General features: G+C 43.8%; 1 protein-coding gene across 4 annotated transcripts in view; it reads right to left on the reverse strand.

Moving 5' to 3' along the window:
- The window catches only part of NIPBL (NIPBL cohesin loading factor), a 1,214,062-nt gene that overhangs the window by 1,007,151 nt on the left and 185,961 nt on the right, over positions 1-20,950 (reverse strand). For all 4 annotated transcript variants that reach the window (XM_029578690.1, XM_029578673.1, XM_029578682.1 and 1 more), the window contains exon 2: positions 16,868-17,010. In XM_029578690.1, the coding sequence (XP_029434550.1) occupies positions 16,868-16,931 (64 nt within the window). In that variant the 5' untranslated portion in view covers positions 16,932-17,010. The remainder of the gene's footprint in view (positions 1-16,867; positions 17,011-20,950) is intronic.

A 20,950-nucleotide genomic window follows, 5' to 3' on the forward strand; every position in this document is an offset into this window, starting at 1 on the left:
ATAATATTTAATTTCCATTGGGGAGTGGATTTTTCAAGTGGTAGTCTAAGGTTATACAGCCCTTTTATGAATCTAACTACTAATGAAAATAACATGAGGTGAGTGGCACCTGAAAGACTAACCAATTTACTGAGTCATGAGCTTTCAAAGTGGAATCTTTCCTCGAAAGCTCATGCCTCAAACTGGTTAGTCTATAACCTGCCAGCCGCCTTGTGTCATTTTTGCTACACCGGACTAACTTGGACTCTCTGATTAGCTACTAATGGTTGCTGGGAAATTGGTTTTCCTTCAATCATGATGTGATACGCTGGTATTACACTGATATACTCTGATGGACTTTGTCTTTAACCCCAAATCCACTAAGTGAAGCAAGTACTGGAGTATTTTCAATGCTGAACATATGAAGGGTGTCTTCTCTTTGATTTGTGCACCAGGTAGTGAATATTTTCCATTTAAAATTGTAGGATCTTCTTGTGGCAGGTTTTCTGGATGGTATTTAAATTTCAATTTATTCTTTGTAGTAAATGTAAATGCTTGATTATGTTGCTCTCGATGCTAGAAACTGGAAATTGGTATGGAGAACTGCTCCCTCATATTAAATCAGCAGGTTAGAAATTATCAGTAACTGTATAGGTGTATCTGTCACCAGTCTGATCAACCAAGGGAACTAACTTTGATGAAGCCAGCATGGGGCTATCAAAATCATCTTTCCTTTGTCTTTTTAATTTCAGAATTGTTTTTGCTATTAATGAAAATGATGGAAAGCAAGTTTGTTTACCATAAACAGCGTTTTCTGTAGATAGCAGGATGAATTAGCCATTACAGGTGGGTGAAGTCAATTAGGGACACTGAACGGATTTGTATCCAAGATTGTAGATCTTTAAGGTGTACTGGGCATGTACAGGAGCTCCCGCACAGGTGTTGCCTCATGAGCCACCTCCATCTATAAGAGCTGCAGTCTATTCTCCAGGGAGGCAGGTGGCAGTCCATAGCTGTTATGGCACCGTTTTCGTAAGCAATGTAGAAATTACTTACCTAATTTAATTTTCCTTAGTGTAGACAGATGGACTCAGGACCAATGGGTATAGTGTGCTCCTGATAGTAGTTGGAGACGGAGTCAGATTTCAATCTGACGTCAGCACTACATATACCCGTGCACGAGGCTCTGATCCTCAATTTTCTCCTCGAAAAGCAATTATCGATATATGCGGGTTTGGATAATTTTGATTAATTTGGTTAACTTGATTAACTTGATTACTCGGATTGGTTGACGTGGTTTCTAGCTGGAGACCGCCAGGGCACTCAACCGAGAAGCGCCGACACCTGGTAATATGGGTGTCTGAACTAGAGATAAGGGTTGGCTTACCCGTGCTTGTGTTGTACTCGGGGGGAGGTTCCCCCGAGGATTCTTGATTGCGAGGCAGCCACGGGCGGGGTGTTGAGTCCATCTGTCTACACTAAGGAAAATGAAATTATCAGGTAAGTAATTTATACATTTCCTAGCGTGTAGCAGATGGACTCAGGACCAATGGGAAGTACAAAAGCTACTCCTGAACCGGATGGGAGGCTGCCCGAGGCCCATTTAGTATTGCCCTTGCGAATGCTGTGTCCTCCTTGACCTGAACATCCAGGCAATAGAATCTCGAGAAGGTATGGATGGAGGACCACGTTGCCACCCAACAGATCTCTGCGGGTGACAGGATCTTGGTTTCTGCCCAGGCCCTTGTGGAATGGGCCTTGACTTGTAGAGGTGGAGGCTTGCCTGCCTCTACGTAGGCTGCCTTGATTACTTCTTTGATCCAACGGGCAATGGTTGCACGCAAGGCCGCTTCCCCTTCCTGCTGTGAAGAACAAACAGATGGTCTGTCTTTCGTACAGGCTCTGAACTTTCCAGGTATCTGACTAGGAGTCTGCCGACATTCAAGTAGTGAAGAAGGCGTGAGTCTTCTGAGTCCTTATGCTCGTCTGGAGATGGCAGCGAGATGGTTTGGTTTAGATGGAAGTAAGAAACCACCTTTGGCAGGAAGGACGGTACACTGCGCAGCTGTATGGATCCCGGCGTGAATCTGAGGAATGGTTCCTGACATGATAGTGCTTAAAGTTCGGAGATTCAACAGGCTGCGCAGATTGCCATGAGGCACACCGTCTTCAAGGTCAGGAGCAGTAGGGACAGACCACAAGTTGGTCTGAATGAAGCTCCCGCTAGGAAGTCTAACACTAGATCAAGATTCCATAGGGGTATCTGCCACTTTAGAGGTGGCCAACTATGCTTGACCCCTTTTAAGAAGTGGGAGATGTCTGGGTAGGCCGCTAGGCTGGTGCCGCCCACCCTGGATCTGAAGCTGGCCAGGGCGGCCAGTTGCATCTTGATGGGGTGCAACTGGCCGCCCTTGCAGAAATTCCAAGATCATGGGGATTTTGACTGTCCATGGAAGGATATTGCGGTCCTCACACCAGGCTTCGAATATTCGCCATACTCAAATATATGTTAAGGAGGTGGAGAACGTCCGTGCTCGGAGCAGTGTGTCAATCACTGGGCCTGAGTATCCACTCTTTTTCAGGCGAGACCGCTCAATAGGCAGACCGTAAGCGAGAATCTCGTTGGGTCTTCGTGGAGGATCGGTCCTTGCTGGAGTAGATCCCTGTGTGGAGGTAGGCATAGAGGGTTTCCTGCCAGAAATCTTCACATGTCCATGTACCACGGTCTTCTTGGCCAGTCCGGGGCCACTAGACGTACCAGCCCTCTGTGGTGTTCTATCTTGTGGATGATTTTGCCCAGTAGCGGCCATGGAGGGAAGGTGTACAGTAGGTCCTCCTGAGACCAGGTCTGGACGAGGGTGTCAATTCCCTGGGACAGCAGCTCCCATCTTCAGCTGAAGAACTTGGGAACCCGGGTGTTGGACTGGTTGCCAGAAGATCCATGGCTGGGGTTCCCCAGTGGTTTACTATCCGCTGGAAAGCTGCTGTAGACAGAGTCCATTCCCCTGGATCCAGACTCTCTCTGCTGAGGTAGTCTGCAATGATGTGGTCTTTTCCCACGATGTGGGCGGCTGATATTTATTTATTTATTTATTTATTTAAGTTTTTCTATACCGGCATTCGCGATAAATATCGCATCATGCCGGTTTACATTTAACAAGTGGATAGGGAACAAAAAGGTAAAAAATAACATTGATCCTAATAATAGTAATAAATAATGATAATAGTAATGATGATGATGATGATATCCCTTGTAGGTTTGATTCTGCCCACGTCATTAGGGGCTCTATTTCCAGAGACACCTGCTGGCTTCTGGTTCCCCCCTGGCGGTTGATGTAGGCCACTGTTGTGGCGTTGTCCGACATGACTGACTGATTTGCCCTGGAGTCTGACTGAACCGTAGGCAGGCTAGTCTGACTGCTCGGGCTTCCAGTTGGTTTATGTTCCATGCCAACTCTTCTTTGTCCCATTGCCCTTGAGCTGTTAGCTCCTGGCAATGGGCTCCCCATCTCCTCAGGCTCGCATCCGTGGAGAGTAAGGTGCACTCCGGTGGGGAAAGGCTTGTTCCCTCGCTCAGATGATCTTCTTGTAGCCACCACTGTAGTTGGTTCCGAACCTTTGCCGGTAGCCGGAGGGGGGCGGAGTAGTTTTGAGACATCGGGTTCCACTATGAGAGTAAGGAATGTTGTAGGGGCTGCATATGGGCCCTTGCCCATGGGACGACTTCTTTGGCTGATGCCATGAGTCAGAGGACTTGGAGATAGTCCCATGCTGTGGGGAGAGTGGAATTCAACAATGCTCGTAGTTGTTCCATCAATCTCCTTCTCCTTGTAGGGGGAAGGGTGACTTTGCTTCATTTGGTGTCGAACCGGACTCCCAGGTACTCTAGGGATTGGGAGGGCTGCAGGTGGCTCTTGGATGTGTTGACGACCCACCTGAGGTTCTGCGGTAGTTCCTTGACTCTGGTGGTTACTTGATTTCTTTCCTCTGGCGATTTCGCTCTGATCAGCCAATTATCCAGGTATGGATGCACAAGGATTCCTTCTTTCCTCAGTGTCGCCACTAGTACCACCATCATCTTGGTGAACGTTTGGGGAGCCGTAGGTTGGATGTGTCAGTTAAGGTGATTTGAAGATCTGGAGCCTGAAATGGAAGGCCTTGAATGAGATTGGAGTGGTGCATCCACTAGGCTAGTGACAGACGGAGCTCTTTGGTAACCTGGCCACTGCTGGACATTGGCTGACAAGCTTGAATCCACTGGCATTTTAGGTCCACTGCATCATTCTCATGGCTAGGCGAGCCATCGGAGTGAAATGCACAGAGGTCGCCATGTGACCCAACAGTATGAGGAAGTGACGAGCAGTTGAAGATACTAGAGACTGTAGTTATGCGCCAGAGATGTAATGGTGAAAGCATGATTCTGGGGGAGGAAGGCTTTCGCCAACATAGTGTTTAGGTCGGCCCCTATAAAGGATAGTGTTTGGGTTTTGGGATAGTTGATTAGAAACCCTAAGGAGATCAGGGTGTTGATAGTGAGATGCAGGGAGGTTAGCGCGTCCTGCTGAGTCGGAGCCCTTATCAACCAATCGTTGAGATAAGGGTAAACATGGACAACCTGATTCCTGAGGAAGGCTGCGACCACCACCAGGCACTTGGTGAATACTCATGGAGCAGACGCCAGGCCGAATGGTAGTACACGGTACTGGAAATGACGAGGGCCGACCAGGAATCGCAGGAATTTGTGATGAGATGCTGTGATTGAGATATATGTCTATGCTTCCTGAAGATCTAGAGAGCATAGCTAATTTCCTCTTTGCAGAACAGGAAGTAGAGCGCCCAAAGTTACCATCTTGAATTTTTCTCTGTGCAGAAATTTGTTTAGTGCACAGAGGTCCAGTATTGGGCACACGCCACCTTACGTTTTTGGTATTAGAAAATACCGGGAATAAAATCCCTGTCCCTGCTGGGAGAGGGGTACTGGTTCTATTGCTCGGGATAGGAGGATGGATGAGACCCTGCTCAAGCAAGGTAGAGTGGTCGAACTTCCCCACATCAGCAGAGGTGGAGAGTCCGCTGGAACAGTCAGGAAATTTAGGTGGTAACCTTGGGTGATTACTGCAAGTACCCACTGGTCTGTGGTGATTGTGTGCCAAGCACTGTTGAAGTGGCAGAGTCGATCTCCAACTAGTATGGATGCAAGAGGAAGTTGGCTTACACTCTCTAGGAAGGAGTCAAAACCCTGACGCTGGTCCAGGCTGAGAAGCTAGTTGAGACTTTTGAGGCAGAGTCTGCCTGGATTGACCTTTTTGGTAAGGTCTGGAAGGGCATCCTCTAGAAGCCGGAGGATAAAATTTTCTTGGCTTGTAGGTTGGCCACTTAGGAGTCTCGTCTGAAAGTTCTCTTAGGCGTGGAAGGGAACTCAGACGGCACAGAAGAAAGCTGGCGCAGCATTTCATGGTGGTCCTTCAACTGCGCCATGGTCTCTCTGATCTTTTCCCCGAAGAGATTATCTCCCACACAGGGTAGATCTTCTAACCTGTCTTGGAATTCTGGTCTTGTCCAAGGATTTGAGCCAGGCCCATTTTCGTGCATTAATCCCCACTGCAGACACTCTAGAGGCAGTGTCGTAGATATCATAAGCAGCACGGACCTAGTGTTTTCCGGCATCCAGACCTTTCTGAGCTAGAGTATGAAGTTGAGTATGAAGTTGCTCTGGTAACGAATCAGAGAAGTCCTGGATCCTTTTAAAGAGATCTCTGTTATACTGGGTCATATATAACTGGTAAGAAGCTATGAGATATGGAGGAATGAGGTTTTGAACGTCGTGCCTTCTTCTGGGCTGACTCAACAACCACAGAATATTGATCCAACAGACTTCTGGAACCCAGGAGCTGACTACCAGATAGGTGGCATCTGTCTTGCAGTTGACAGGTGGGACCGAACATGGGTGTTCCCAGTTTCTTTTCAGGAGATCAAACAGGATTTCATGAATAGGTATGGACATGATTTCCTTAGGAGCATCAAGAAATTGGAGTACTTCCAGCATCTTGTGCCTAGAGTACTCTTCTATCAGAAGTTGGAAAGGAATAGTTTCAGACATTTCCTTAATGAAATTGATAAAAGACAGATCTTCTGGTGGAGAATGTCGTCTTTCATCTGGGGGAGAGGGCTCTTGTGGTAGATCATCTGTATCCTGGGACAAATCATCGGTCCAAGGATTATAGGGCTGATCTCCAGCACCTAGTGGGTCTCCAGTAGGGAGAAAGGGTGCAAATCCTGAAGGACCAGGCCAAGGCATCGATAGAGGAACCGAAGGGACCGGTGACATCGATGGACGAGTCGGTGGTCTGGGAATCTATGTTTCTTCATCATTGGATGATAATGGAATCTGTGTCGAAGGCACTTGACCCACCGGTGCTCTCGGTTCCATCGGAGGCAGGGCACCGATCAATGCATCCAGTCTACCCAGTAGCGGAGCAAGCGCTATGGGAATCGGATCGGTGACTGGCTCAGGGACCGGTATCAGCATCGATGGAAGCCCTGAAGTGCTTTACCGATGGCCTTTTGGATCATCCGATCAAATTCCTCGTGGAAGCCTAGGGCATGGAACCCCGGCACCGGAGTAGGAGGCAGCACTGGTGTAGCCGGAGGGTTCACCGGAAAAGGTGGAAACCCGGATCCCATCATCACTGAAGGTGGGGGAACGCCTCGGTGACCCGGTCACAGAAGAGGATGGGGTCTTTTCTGGACAGGGCTTCTTTGTCAGTGGCTCTATCAACGTCAATGCAGAGGACTTGCCTGGATCGGCGGACTGAGCCTTCTGATGCCGGTGTCGATGCTTTTCACGATATTCTCCTCGGTCCTTTTCCTGAGGAGGCAAGGAGGCTATCGACACTTTTGGAATTGTCGATGCCGGTCGAACAGTAGTGGTGTCCCGTTGCTGGTGAGAGGTCGATGGCACCGGCTCGGACGACATCGAAGCTGTCGATGGAGTTTTGTCAAAGTTCTAGAAACTTTGACAAAAGTGTTCCATGATTGGGCTCCATCCTGATAATGTCACCCATTATATGAGGACTATCATGCTGCTTGTCCTGTGAGAAAGAACTTTCTCTAATTAGTTTTAAATGTGCCACATGCTAACTTCATGGAGTGCCCCCTAGTCTTTCTATTATCTGAAAGAGTAAATAACTGATTCACATCTACCCCTTCTAGACCTCGCATGATTTTAAACACCTCTATCATATCCCCCCTCAGCGGTCTCTTCTCCAAGCTGAAAAGTCCTAACCTCTTTAGTCTTTCTTTCCTCATAGGGGAGCTGTTCCATTCCCCTTATTTTGGTCGCCCTTCTCTGTACCTTCTCCATCGCAATTATATCTTTTTTGAGATGCGGTGACCAGAATTGTACACAGTATTCAAGGTGCGGTCTCACCATGGAGCGATACAGAGGCATTATGACATTTTCCGCTTTATTCACCATTCCCTTTCTAATAATTCCCAACATTCTGTTTGCTTTTTTGACTGCCGCAGCACACTGAACCAACGATTTCAATGTGTTATCCACTATGACACCTAGATCTCTTTCTTGGGTTGTAGCACCTAATATGGAACCCAACATTGTGTAATTATAGCATGGGTTATTTTTCCCTATATGCATCACCTTGCACTTATCCACATTAAATTTCATCTGCCATTTGGATGCCCAATTTTCCAGTCTCACAAGGTCTTCCTGCAATTTATCACAATCTGCTTGTGATTTAACTACTCTGAACAATTTTGTGTCATCTGCAAATTTGATATTGTGCGATGTAAAACTGGTGGTTTTGAATACGAGCATTTAACATCGCGGATTGAAAGGATTTTTTTGCAAAATCATGCAGTGTTTTGTTTTCCTTGGTTGGCGGTGTGTTGGAATGGATTCTCGATTTATGAGCCTTTTGCATAGCCACTCAACTACCACAGAATGATGTGGTAGTTGAACTGAGGAATGGAAGGGAGAATCTTTCATTCTGTATTTTAAATCGATTTTTCGTGATGTCGGCGGGATGGACAATGGAGTGTCCCACGACTTTTCCATCAGCGCTGTCAAAACAGGATGCTGTGGTAGGGCCACTGGTTCAGTAGGCGTATCAAATTTTTAATATGCCTAACATTTCCTGACGTGGATCAAGAATCCTCCTTGTTTCCATGTTAAGTATTTGTCCAACTTTTTCTATGAACTGTGAATATGTCAGGTCTTATGGAGGTGAAGACGGTTCCGGGGGAACCTCCACTGGATCAGACGGGTAACCCGTGGAGGAATCTGAATCCAAAATTTCCTCAACTGCAATTGGAGGTGAGATTGGAAGGTCCTTTGGTGCTGGGCCTGGTATCACTGGATCTTCCAGAACTGCCGGTGATGTGGGAGAAGACAGTTGAGGCGGTAATTGAGACTTTTCTATTGACTATAAGAAATTAGTCAATATATTTGTAATTTGAGACATGGCTTAAGTAGCCAATCCTGACGACGATGGTGTAGGTGATGATTCTGTAATCTGTGGTAGAGTAGGCCGAATTACATCCACTTGTGTTCATCTTTTACTGGTAGCTTTTTCAGGTAGAACAACTCGTGGAGCCAGTTGAGGCTGCTCAGGGTCGAGGGCGCCCATGGAGGTCAGGGAAACAGATGACAATGCCCCCGGTGATGTAGGAGTCGTGTCAGATGTGTGAGGTGGTGAAACGTCTGAATCTGACTCCACTATCAAGAGTGGTGACGCCTCTCTGAGTCTTTTATAGCCCGAGTGGTGCTTCTTAGGGTGTTTTTGAGTCGAGTGTGTCGGCAAATCGCTATGTGCGCCAATGCGAGTCGACTGTCTGTGGTGCGATTGGGCAAGGATGCGACGCAGTTGCCTCCTTGCATCAGGTGCGTCAATGATGCGCTGGAATGGCATAGCTTCGATGCAATAGCATCTTTTCGTCGGTGCTTTGGTCCTTTGTTGGTGCGTCGATGCCTCGGAGCGGAGTCAGCTAGTTTATCTTCTGAGCAGCGATGAGGCATGCGGCCGTGATGCCACAGATGCATCTCCCGCACCGTGCCAATTTTTGGCGGGCAAGCAACAGCGGGTGTTCTGACCTGGGGGAGGGTCGGCTGAAGAGGTCCTCGTCAACGAAGGAGACCTTTTCTTTCTTTTTGGGCCTGGGTATGATCTTACTGAGGCCTCAGAAGGGGCATAAGAGCCCGAAGCTCTGGATTGAAATTCCTGAAGCTTGGCAGCCCACTGGCGCTGGGCTTTTGGGGACATGCGTCCACAGTCCGCACAGTTTGACTGGTCATGGAAGGGTGCCAGACATAAATAGCAGAAAATGTGGCCATCGGTGGCCATTATTTTGCCACAGGAACAAAATTTGAAACCAGGACGTGGCATGTCTCTAGCTGCTGTTCAAATCAATTCAAACTTCTGTTTAGTTCTGGGGGTTATTTTTCACTGAAACTTCTCAGTCTCTCAGGAAAGTAGAGCTCCGCCTGCTAACTGCCACGTGGAAAAAAACTGACTGAGGAGCCTGAGGCAAATCAGAGAAGATAAAAGAGGGAGCAGCTAGCTGAAAGACTTTACTAGATTTAGAGAGCTCCGCCAACAAGTGGCACGGAAGACATTCTCAGCAGCATGGCTAATTCAGCTGCTTATCTACGTGAAAAGGTGATGATGCAGGGGTTAGAGGAGAGAGAAAAGGAAAGGGAAAGAAAAGGTGATGATGCCAGGGTGTAGAGAGAAGGGGACAAGAAGGTGATGATGCTGGGGGGGATAGGGGAAGAGGGATGGGAGGAAAAGGTAAGGATACCAGAGGTGATGGGTGGGGACAGAGAAGAGAAGGTGATGATGCCAAGAGTGGTAGCGAGAAGATGAGGACTGCACTGGAGTGAAGGGAGAGGGGAGAGGGAAGAGGAGAAAAGATGGTGATGATGTGATGGGGTGGAAGATTGAGGGGAGAGGGAAGGGAAGCTGATGATGGGGGGGGGGGGGGGCAGGAAGAAAAGAGAATTATGCCAAGGGAATGGGGGATAGAGAAGGTGCTTGCGTGCCATGATGAAGTGAGCCCAATGCCAGGTTTGCCACAACACAAAAATGGTAGAGAACCACTGGTTTAAAGTATGGAAATACTAACACGTTCTCTTCATAGGTTAGCTGTTACTACTATTGCTAGGCATTTAGTGAATACTCTGGGTGCCAGTGCGAGATCAAAAGGCAATACCATGTATTGCTAATGTGATCTTTTAGGATAACCCTCAGATATTTGATGTGCTCTGTTGATCAGAATGTGAGCATAGGCAATGTTTAGGTCCAAAGATGTTATAGCCAATCCCCTTTTAGTGGGAGTGGTAATATTGTACCTATAGAATTCATCTTGAACTTTTGCTTTTTTAGATATTCAAATCTCTGAGATCTAGTATTGGTGGAAATCTGTCTTTTTCAGAATCAAGAAATATCTGGAATAAAACCCTGACCCTTTTTGACTTCCCTTTGTCTGAATCAATGATTTCAGCTCACTTTATAGAATGGTTATTTGATGCTGATGGTAGGTCAGGGGATTTAGAAGTGGCAAGTTTTATTTAGGAAATCTTTTGTTTATTATTTAAGCCCAATTTTTGTTTGAATGTTATCTGACTTCAGGAGTTTAGAAGAATTGAAGTCTTACCCCTAATATTCAGGTTTGGAAATGGGCTTTGGCAGTATGTTGGATCGTAGTCAAAAAGATGGAGTGAATCTCTGGAGAGGCTGATTGCCTGGTCTTTTTTTTAGATCTGGTGTGATTTTGTTGTCTGGATTGTGGCAGCTAAGTTTGCTGCTGTGAATAGTATTGCTGTTGTATGATTGTTGGATATTCTCAGTACACATAGTATGGATTATACTTTTCTTCTTTGTGAATAAAATGACGACCTTTTATAAGGTTCTCGTCTATACTGTGAGGGGAAGGGAGACTGAAGTGCTGTATTCTTCTTTTTCTTATTGCTTCAACTGTCTCCTTTATTTTATGCCCAAACAAACTATCAGTGGTACAAGGTGTAGCTGCCAATTTTTCATGGACATCATCTCTGAGGCTTGACACTCTTAGTCATTCTAGCCTTCTTGCTATAATGACTATTGCAGATACCTTTGCAGCAGTATCAAAAGAGTCAAATCAAATGTGTGATATGTTTTGCAGAGTCTTTCGTATCTGCCATGATTTCACTGTAGGCTGCTTGTTCATCTGGCAGGTTTTTGGACCTATTTTATAATTTCTCAAGATTATAAAGGTATTGGATCATATGTATCTGATGGGCAGCAATTCTGACTTGTAAGGTAGTAGCCTGTAATACTCTTTTCCTAAGAGTTTATCAAGAGGATTGATTTTTTTTTTTTTTAATCTTTCCCTGGAGGTAAATTTGAATAAGTCTTCTTTGTTCTTTTCATCACAGACTCTACGATGATAGAGTCATGTGGAAGCTGCACCCTTTAATGACATGATTAGTTTTGAATCCTGTATTTCACCGGTGATCTGGTGAAAGTTGTTCTCCAGAGTTTTGTTTGGACTTTCATAAGATCTTCATGCACAGTTAGTGCTTTATATTGTTTCAGAGGTTGGATAAATCTTAGGACTCCTTGTAAGTTTCTTATTTCTTCTGGATCCTTTTCTAAAGAGAATTGTATTGCTTCTGACATTTTTGTTGAAAACTTGGATATGTGGAGTCTTCTAGTGGTGTTAAACTCCTGTGCAGTTCTGGTGTTGAGTCAGGTGGTGATTCAGGCGATGATACATCTGTTTATATGAATATAGAATCATGTGAATTATATGACTCATCCAATATAGTTTGTATAAATGAAGATGTTTCTTTGGGCTTTTCCTGTCTTTTCTTTCCCCTTTTTGAAGAATAAAGTGGGAGTTTAGTTTGTAGATGTTCTTGTAATTTTTCCAGTAAGGGTTGAGAGGTATCTGTTGTCGAGGTATTTGCTTCACATATATATTAAAGAAATTAGTCCATTATTTCTGCACAAATAATGTCCCTCCTCCATTAGTTGCTGTGGTAGGATATCTGGACTTATAATTTCTGTTGAATCTTCCTGAGATTTCAATATAAAGGTGAGATCATACCACTTGATGTTTCTGTATGTTTTCCCTTCAAAGAGATGGAGATGTATCTTGCGGTGAGCAAATATGTTTGCACAGATGTTTCAGTTCCAAATGCTCCATTACGCTTTTTTCTTGCACCAGTGATTCTCAGCACCGATGTTTTGGCACCAGAGATTCTTGGTGCCAATGCTTCAGCATTGGTGGTAAATCTCTTTGCCAATGTTTCTGTGCCAACTGTTTCATGTCATGTTTCTTCAGTGTCAGTGCTTCATGGCTCTAGTCTTTTGGAACAAATGGGTCTTCTCTGTGCATCTTTAGCACAGATCTTTCTCAACTTCAATATGTTGAGGCCAACAGTTCAGCACTGTATCTCTTAGATGCTGGCACATTTCAGTTCCAAGCCTTTGGTGCTGCTGCTTCTACCTCCACCAACTCCTGATTTCTGCAGCATTGAATGTTTGGTTTGGGTTGGTTTTTTTAAGAGGTTTCTGGTTTGCCTTGTGTTGATGAGCCTACATGCTCATATCTGAGTCGGAGTTCACAGTATATTAGTGCACTTGGGAACATACGCCTGAATGGGCCAGTTAGTCATGTCACAGTAACATAGTAATGATGGGAAACAAAGGACCAGATGGCCCATCCAGTCTGCCCAGCAAGCTTATGGTAGTATCTGCCATTCCATGCAGGATACCCCCAAGTTTCTCTCAAGGGTAGTAACTTTCGTCCCATTCATTTCTGTGCCATTTCCAAAATGGAATACAAATATTGGACCATGGAAGTGTTGAAGACTGTTACGCGCACCTAGGGCATGGTATTCTGACAGTGCTTCTTCCCATGGTATTCTGACAGTGCTTCTTCCCACAAAGTCTGGCACTCGCATTGAAGTTCTGAAGAGTGCGTCCTATGCTTCTTGGCTCTTTCCAGGGTGGATTTGATAATCACAGGCTAGTGTTGAAATTGGGACTAGTCTAATCCTTTGCCTGCCTGGGCATAGTACCCCAAGCTGCTCAGATTTACTCTCAAATCAGGAGATGACATCCGAATTTGCATTGCCCTATAAATTTGGCATCCTTCTGATACAAAAGGTCAGCTTTTGAAACTGTGGAGCATATGAATAAGCTTTCCCCTCTGAACTTGTTTAGTTCTGACTTGTGCACGCTGCGCCAAACCAAACATTTGGAATCGACAGCCCAGTGAGAAGCAACAGGAGGCAGATTGCTTGATGCTCCGAATGGGATTGAGATAGTTGATGGCTGCTGCTCAGTTCTCTTAATATGCTGAGCAACTGCCTCTGAAATTCTTCTGTGAAGTTCTACCTCAAAGATTACTAGCCAATTATGCACTGGGCCTCAGCAGAGGGACCAACCTTCTTTGAAGTGTCTCCACAAGTGCCAAAAGCCTGAAGCTGGATCTCTAGAGAATGAAGCAGCAAGTGCCCTGGACAGGCAAGAGTTAGCCTCCTCTCAAAACACTGAGGAGTAGATTTTAAAAGCCCTGCGCACGTAAATCCTGCCGGATTTACGCACGCAAGGCACTCGCACGCCGGCGCGCCTATTTTGCATAGGCCGCCGGCGCGCACAAAGCCCCGGGACGCGCATAATTCCCGGGGCTTCGTAAAAGGGGCGGGAGGGGGTGTGTCCGGGGGGCATGTCCAGGGGGCAGTCCGGGGCGGGCCGGGAGGGCGGTCCCGAGTCCCTCAGCACTGCAGCCTGTGCCGGGGGATGCCGAGGTGGTGCGCGCAAGTTACGCCTGCCACAAGCAGGCGTAACTTGCACAACAAAGGTAAGGGGGGGGGGGATTTAGGTAGGGCTGGGGGATGGGTTAGATAGGGGAAGGGAGGGAATGGAGGCAGGCTGCACAGCTCGGCGCGCGCAGGCTGCCGATTTTGCGCAGCCTTGCACGCACCGACCCCGGATTTTAAGATAAGCGCGGCTACGTGCGTATGTTATAAAATCCGGCTTACTTTTGTTTGCGCCGGTTGCGTGAACAAAAGTACGCGCGCGTACTTTAAGATCTACCTCAGCGTGTTGGAGAGAAGATTCCAGAAGCCCTGCTATCAGAACTGCCTGTCAAAGGAGATCGGTGTTAGATCTTTAGATCAATCTTCAGCAGCATGGCCCTTTGGCTTCATACCTGAGCACTCAAAGACCAGTGCTTGTAACAACCTGGAAGCACAAAGTTTTCATATATGGGTCCTCTTTCTGCACTTTTGTACCACCAGCAGACAATGCTGCTCCATGATCCTTCTGCTTAACCTTTGACACCAGTTCATTAGACTCAATCTTCTTCAGTTCTTCAAGGTAAGGCTACAGTCATCTTGAGGAGCTTGCTTGCCTCTGGAGACATCGTTAAGCACATGTTATAAAGGATTCAATCATGAACTTCCCCCAAAATGTTTCTAAGCAAGTCTGGTGATAGTCCATGATGGACATCTGCCTACACTTGGGACAAAACTTCTCAGACATGCTGCAAAAAAACTGACAAAGCAAAATCAAAAGATGCAATTTTTTACTTATAGATGTCAGAAAATAAAAAATATGACCATGAGGTTTGTCTGGGGCCACAACTTAAAAGTAGGCTGACTGACAGAAAATGAAAAATAGGAGTACTTAAGACGTGACAAATTAAATCTATCTAGAGAACTAGAAAAATATTTTCAGACACAAACTTGTACCAGATGAATACAAACAGCCAAAAAATGATAAAGTTATTTGAGGATTGTTGTGATAAGAAAAAACAAGCATCTATACTGCTAAGAAGAACTGAGGGACAATGCAGTATACACAGAAGTATACCCATAAAGATTTCTAAAAGGTTTCTTTGAAAGCTATGGTATAAAAGTCAGACTGACACAAAGCAATGACGACATCAAGACTATTAAACCCCTTCAAATGTTGCAGAATGCTATGGCTAGAATTCTAACAAATACCCACAAAGCCAACCACATCACCCCCATCATTCTCAAGGACCTCCACTGGCTACCCATCTCCTCCCGCATCAGATACAAAACACTCACCCATCATTCACAACTCCCTGCACAACCATAATCACTCCTGGCTCGAAGATGCGCTACGCTTCCGTTCCTCCAGTCGTCCCACCAGAACCACACTCACAGGAAACTTCTACACCCCCACCCTTAAAATCGCACACCACACTTCCACCAGAGAAAGAGCCCTTTCCATCGCAGGCCCCACTCTCTGGAATACCATGCCAATTGAGCTCCAATTAGAACCATGTTCTCGGAAATTCAAAAAAGGGGTTAAGACAGGGCTCTTTAAATTGGCTTACCCTGACTCAGATCCAACTTAGTCCCTCTGCTCCCTCTCTTCTTCCAGAGAAAGAGCCTTGTCATTATTGCACTGATTGCCTTCTCCTCTACCTCATCTTTCCCTCGCCAGGTTGACAACCATATAAGCCGATTACCTGTATTTAGTGCCTCCTCCTTTATCCTCCCCTGTACCCTCCTTTCCACCCCCCTCTTCCCCCCCTTTATGCTCTGTTATCTTCCCATAATCCTGCAGCATTGTATATTCCTCCCCTCCCCTAGTCCCCTTACCTTTATTGATATCAATTCCTGCAAGGTTGTATTTAGCGCTTTTCGAATGTATAATTTCATTGTTATATATATTCCCTTCTGAGTATATCATTTGCAATGTAATATATAGTGCTTATCGGATGGTTTTCCCATCTCTGAAACCTCTCTCCTTCAGGTACTGTTCCTATTCCATTTCCATCTCTCTTTCTTTCCCTCCCTTCGCTCGTTCCTACTCTCTTCTCAGCTACTCCCCTCCCCCCACCCTAGTTGTTTGTATTTTCTTCCTTCAGTTATATTCCTTCAGTTATATTGTTTTCTGCTAACTACGCTTTTATATAACGTGCCCTACTGACTCCTCTGTTTAAACTGTATATAATTTTACCATGTAAGCAATTGTTCTCTGCTTACATGCACCGCTCTCCAGTTAGACATTGTTAATCTATCCCTTTTTTTCTAACATCCTGGTTCCACATTCCCTGTTGTAATGTAACTTTCGCTCTCTGTGTTAACTGGTTTACCCCACCTTAGTTTATTGTAAACCGGTACGATAAGACCTGGTCTTGAGCATTGGTATATTAAAAAGAATTAAATAAATAAATTGTAAACCGGCATGATGTACCCACGAATGTCAGTATAAAAAAAAGCTAATAAATAAGACTTATCTTTACCTTTTTCTAGATATAAATAATAATTTTCCCCCAGCTCCTAAAAATGTTGGCATGTTTTCCCTAGATATTACTTACCTCTAAGTACCGTTCTCCAAAGTTAAACATTTTCCAAGGAATTCCACTGATAGAGTATATTATCTGGTCAATTGATCAGTGCATTTCATTTTCTGAAGATGCCAAGTAGACAAACTGCATTTGGTCTTAAGAGCAAAAACTTTTTTCCCCTTAACCACACAAAACAAAAATGAAAATTACATGAAAATGCACTAAGGGCCTGATTTTCAAAAGGATTTACACATTTAAATGGGATTTCCACATGTAAATGTACTTTATCCGTGTAAGTGGGCATTTGAAAGTTCATACAATATATGTCATTGAATTGTCCAAAAGATTTACCCACGAAAGTGCACTTTATCGCTTTTGAAAATTGCTACAATAGCAGTTACATTTACATGTGTTTATCCTTTTGAAAATTACCTCCATACTGAGCATCAGGAAGACAAAAAACTGAAGTCTTAATTATAAAGAAAATATTACAGTACAAAATATTTTGCAGTGAAAAAAGTGTTATATAGAAAAGCAATTTAAATAAATTACTTACAGTCTGTGAGACTAGCGATCCCTGCAAGAGTAGTAATGGGAACATGAGGCATATCCCCATTCATCCTGAAGATTTTGGATGCTGTGGTCCAGACAGATATTTAATGCAGGTGCCAGCTACCGTTACGTTCCATCTCCTAAACACTGTTTTAAAAAAAAAAAGAGAAAGAAAAAAAAATCAGGGCAATTCCCTCATTCATATTTTACACTGGACAGTTTAATACACTGTTCTGAAAGAGACAGTAAAGCAACTCAAAACTTATTTATCAGAACAGTTTTTTGTTTTGTTTTTTTTTACAAAGGAATCACATCATGCTTAAAAGCTAAAAATAAATCAAACATGTATCTGGATGGTGCATTGCTGATTTATATTTACAGTAAAGTTAACAGATTAATTTCCTATTCTATTCCACTTTTTGCTTTTTTTTTTGTTTTGCTCCCCTTTTTTCTCTTTTACAATTCTCTTCATTTCTTTTCTCCATTTCAGTTGCTGTTATTTGCACTCATATCTAGTATTCATTCACATGTTATATTTTAACCTTGGGAAAGGTGTCGTATCAACAGTGCTGGAAATAAAAGTCTTCCATTTATCCACACAGATACAGTTCTGGCAGCTCTGAAGCTGTACTTCAATCCTATTCTGAAGGTTTCATGTCTAGCGGTAAAACCATGCTTGCACAATCTTTGGCTTTTCTGCTGAAAATGCCAACAAAAGTGCCCATTATGATAGTGATTTTTACAATTAATTAATGTAAACACCTGTCATCTTGTAAGTGGTCTGTAAAAACCATACCTTTGTAGGTCTTCATTTTAATTTCTATTTTTATTTATTTATTTTGAGGCTTTTATATATCGACATTAGTGTACAAACATCATACCGGTTTACATTGTAACTGACAGCAGGAAAAGTACAATAACTAATACACTAATTTAAAAACATATCTTGCGAGATACTCTAGGCAGATTGGACATTAAAGAAAACTGTTTTGAGGATCGCCTTGGTGGCCAAATCAGCTCAGAGAAAGTGGGGCTCTACCACCGCTCAGATGTATGTATATAAACAGTGCATTAAAAATTCCTCAGCCACAAGTTTTACAAGTGTTTAATATGGGCTGTAAACCTTTCCCAAGAGATCCTATCCTCTTAAACATGCCACATTCAGAATAAGACAAATGAAATTCAACTTTTATTTTAGAAGCAGTGATTCATGGGGGTTCTGCTGGAGTACTGCTCATGGACCTCAGCTGCAAGTCTGAATCAGGTCATGCTTTCATCATGACAGTCTGCCATAGTTGATCTAAAAGCAGTATTGGAAGATTACCACCAATATTATTTGTACAGCCCATACCAGATGTACACAACACTGAAAACACACACAATGGACAGTCCCTACTCCTTGGAACTTATAATTTAAGTCAAAACAGGCAGACAAAACCTAACAAAAAAAAAACCAAAATAAGAGCCTTTGAGCAAAAACAACAAGGCCATGACTCAGGAAGGCTGCAAGTTGCTTTCTTGGTCAGAATGAACTACTGCAACACAATGCTTAAATAAGTAGAAAGATGATATAGTAGGAGGAGAGTGATTTGTTCAGGTTGCTTATAAGCAAAAGCCTGACATCTGTGAAGACTTTTTCCTTAAAGCTGCAGAGATTTTTCTACATTTCTAAGTTAAGAACTGGTTGAATGATATGAAAGAGTATAGGGGTAAATGGAGTTTACTCCAAAGAATGGGAGATGGGGCATCAGTGAAGTGCCTCAGTCCTAGGTCCAGATCTGTTCAATATTTTTAACATGGTATTGCAGAACAACTGGTAGAATGGGATTTTCATTTTGTATATGATACAACAGGATAGACATTCCAGATGCAGTAGAAAATATGAAGTGATCAAGGGTTTGTCAAGGGCCTAACCTGTTTGCATAAGCCACAATTAATGTCAGGCACCCAGGCCAACCTAGCCTGAGATGCCATCACTGAGAATCTGCTGCTGGAGTCCAAGATAAGAACATAAGAACATGCCATACTGGGTCAGACCAAGGGCCCATGAAGCCCAGCATCCTGTTTCCAACAGTGGCCAATCCAGGTAATGGACTTCTCCTCCAAGAACTTATCCAATCCTTTTTTAAACACAGCTATACTAACTGCACTAACCGCATCTTCTGGCAACAAATTCCAGAGTTTAATTGTGCGTTGAGTGAAAAAGAACTTTCTCCGATTAGTTTTAAATGTGCCACATGCTAACTTCATGGAGTGCACCCTAGTTTATTATCCGAAAGAGTAAAAAACCGATTCACATCTACGCATTCTACACCTCTTATGATTTTAAATACCTCTATCATATCCCCCCCTCAGCCGTCTCTTCTCCAAGCTGAAAAGTCCTAACCTCTTTAGTCTTTCCTCATAGGGGAGCTGTTCCATTCCCTTTATCATTTTGGTCGCCCTTCTCTGTACCTTCTCCATCGCAATTATATCTTTTTTGAGATGCGGCGACCAGAATGGTACACAGTATTCAAGGTGCGGTCTCACTATGGAGCGATACAGAGGAATTATGACATTTTCCGTTTTATTCATCATTCCCTTTCTAATACTTCCCAACTTTCTGTTTGCTTTTTAGACTGCCGCAGCACACTGAACCGACTATTTCAATGTGTTATCCACTATGACGCCTAGATCTCTTTCTTGGTTAGAAACACCTAATATAGAACCTAACATTGTGTAACTATAGCATGGTTATTTTTCCCTATATGCATCACCTTGCACTTGTCCAGATCTTGGCTAATTCCATCTCCTCTTTTGACTCCTGAGAGGTTCCAGAGAGAAATGAGATCTCCTGATTAAATTCAGGTTTGCTTTAAGGTTCAAGCTGAGAAAGTCAAAGCGAGTGGTGTCTAAAGTCATAACCTCCCAGTCAGGAGCTAGCATACCTGGCAATACCTCAATGCAAGCAGGGCGGTCTGTCATGGAATCCTTAATTGGAGTCTACCCATGACACCACCCTCAGTCATGAAGTCTTGCATGTCATCCAGATACTCTTGCGAAATTTAGGGAAGCAGCAAGGTTGAAGAGAACAGTGATTTCTTCCTAGCTATCCTCCCATGAACACCATTCTTGGTCAGTTTTTTTTTCTTGACAGTTAACACGTCAACACTCACATCAGCTGCACAGAGGCCTGCAGATCTCTAAATTTTAGTCTGGGATTTTTTGTGACTTTGTAGGTGATTTTCTGGGTTGCTCTTGGAGGTGAGGTAATCTAGACAGGATGATCATGCCTGGTTACAATCACCATTGTCTTCAACTTTTTCTATTTGTACGCTGATAGTAAATGGATGGAATCCCAAATATTTAGAAATGGTCTTGTAATCCTGTCCAGAGCATCAACTACATTTTTTCAAAGGTCTTCTGAAATTTCCTTTGATCATGGTATGATGAATTCCCATTAACTTTTATGGTAAAGACCAAAAAGTGGCAAAACTTTTGCCACTTTTTGGTCTTTACCCAAATAAGAGCCTTTGAGCAAAAACAACAAGGCCATGACTCAGGAAGGCTGCAAGTTGCTTTCTTGGTCACAATGAACTACTGCAAACAATGCTTAAATAAGTAGAAAGATGATATAGTAGGAGGAGAGTGATTTGTTCAGGTTGCTTATAAGCAAAAGCCTGACATCTGTGAAGACTTTTTCCTTAAAGCTGCAGAGATTTTTCTACATTTCTAAGTTAAGAACTGGTTGAATGATATGAAAGAGTATAGGGGTAAATGGAGTTTACTCCAAAGAATGGGAGATGGGGCATCAGTGAAGTGCCTCAGTCCTAAAGTTGAACTTTAGGCATCTTGTCCTTTACAAAAAGTTTTGCGACTTTTTGGTCTTTACCATAAAAGTTAATGGGAATTCATCATACCATGATCAAAGGAAATTTCAGAAGACCTTTGAAAAAATGTAGTTGATGCTCTAGACAGGATTACAAGACCATTTCTAAATATTTGGGATTCCATCCATTTACTATCAGCGTACAAATAGAAAAAGTTGAAGACAATGGTGATTGTAACCAGGCATGATCATCCTGTCTAGATTACCTCACCTCCAAGA

The sequence above is a fragment of the Rhinatrema bivittatum genome, chromosome 1 (genome assembly GCF_901001135.1).
Source record: "Rhinatrema bivittatum chromosome 1, aRhiBiv1.1, whole genome shotgun sequence".
Taxonomy (NCBI): Eukaryota; Metazoa; Chordata; class Amphibia; order Gymnophiona; family Rhinatrematidae; genus Rhinatrema; species Rhinatrema bivittatum.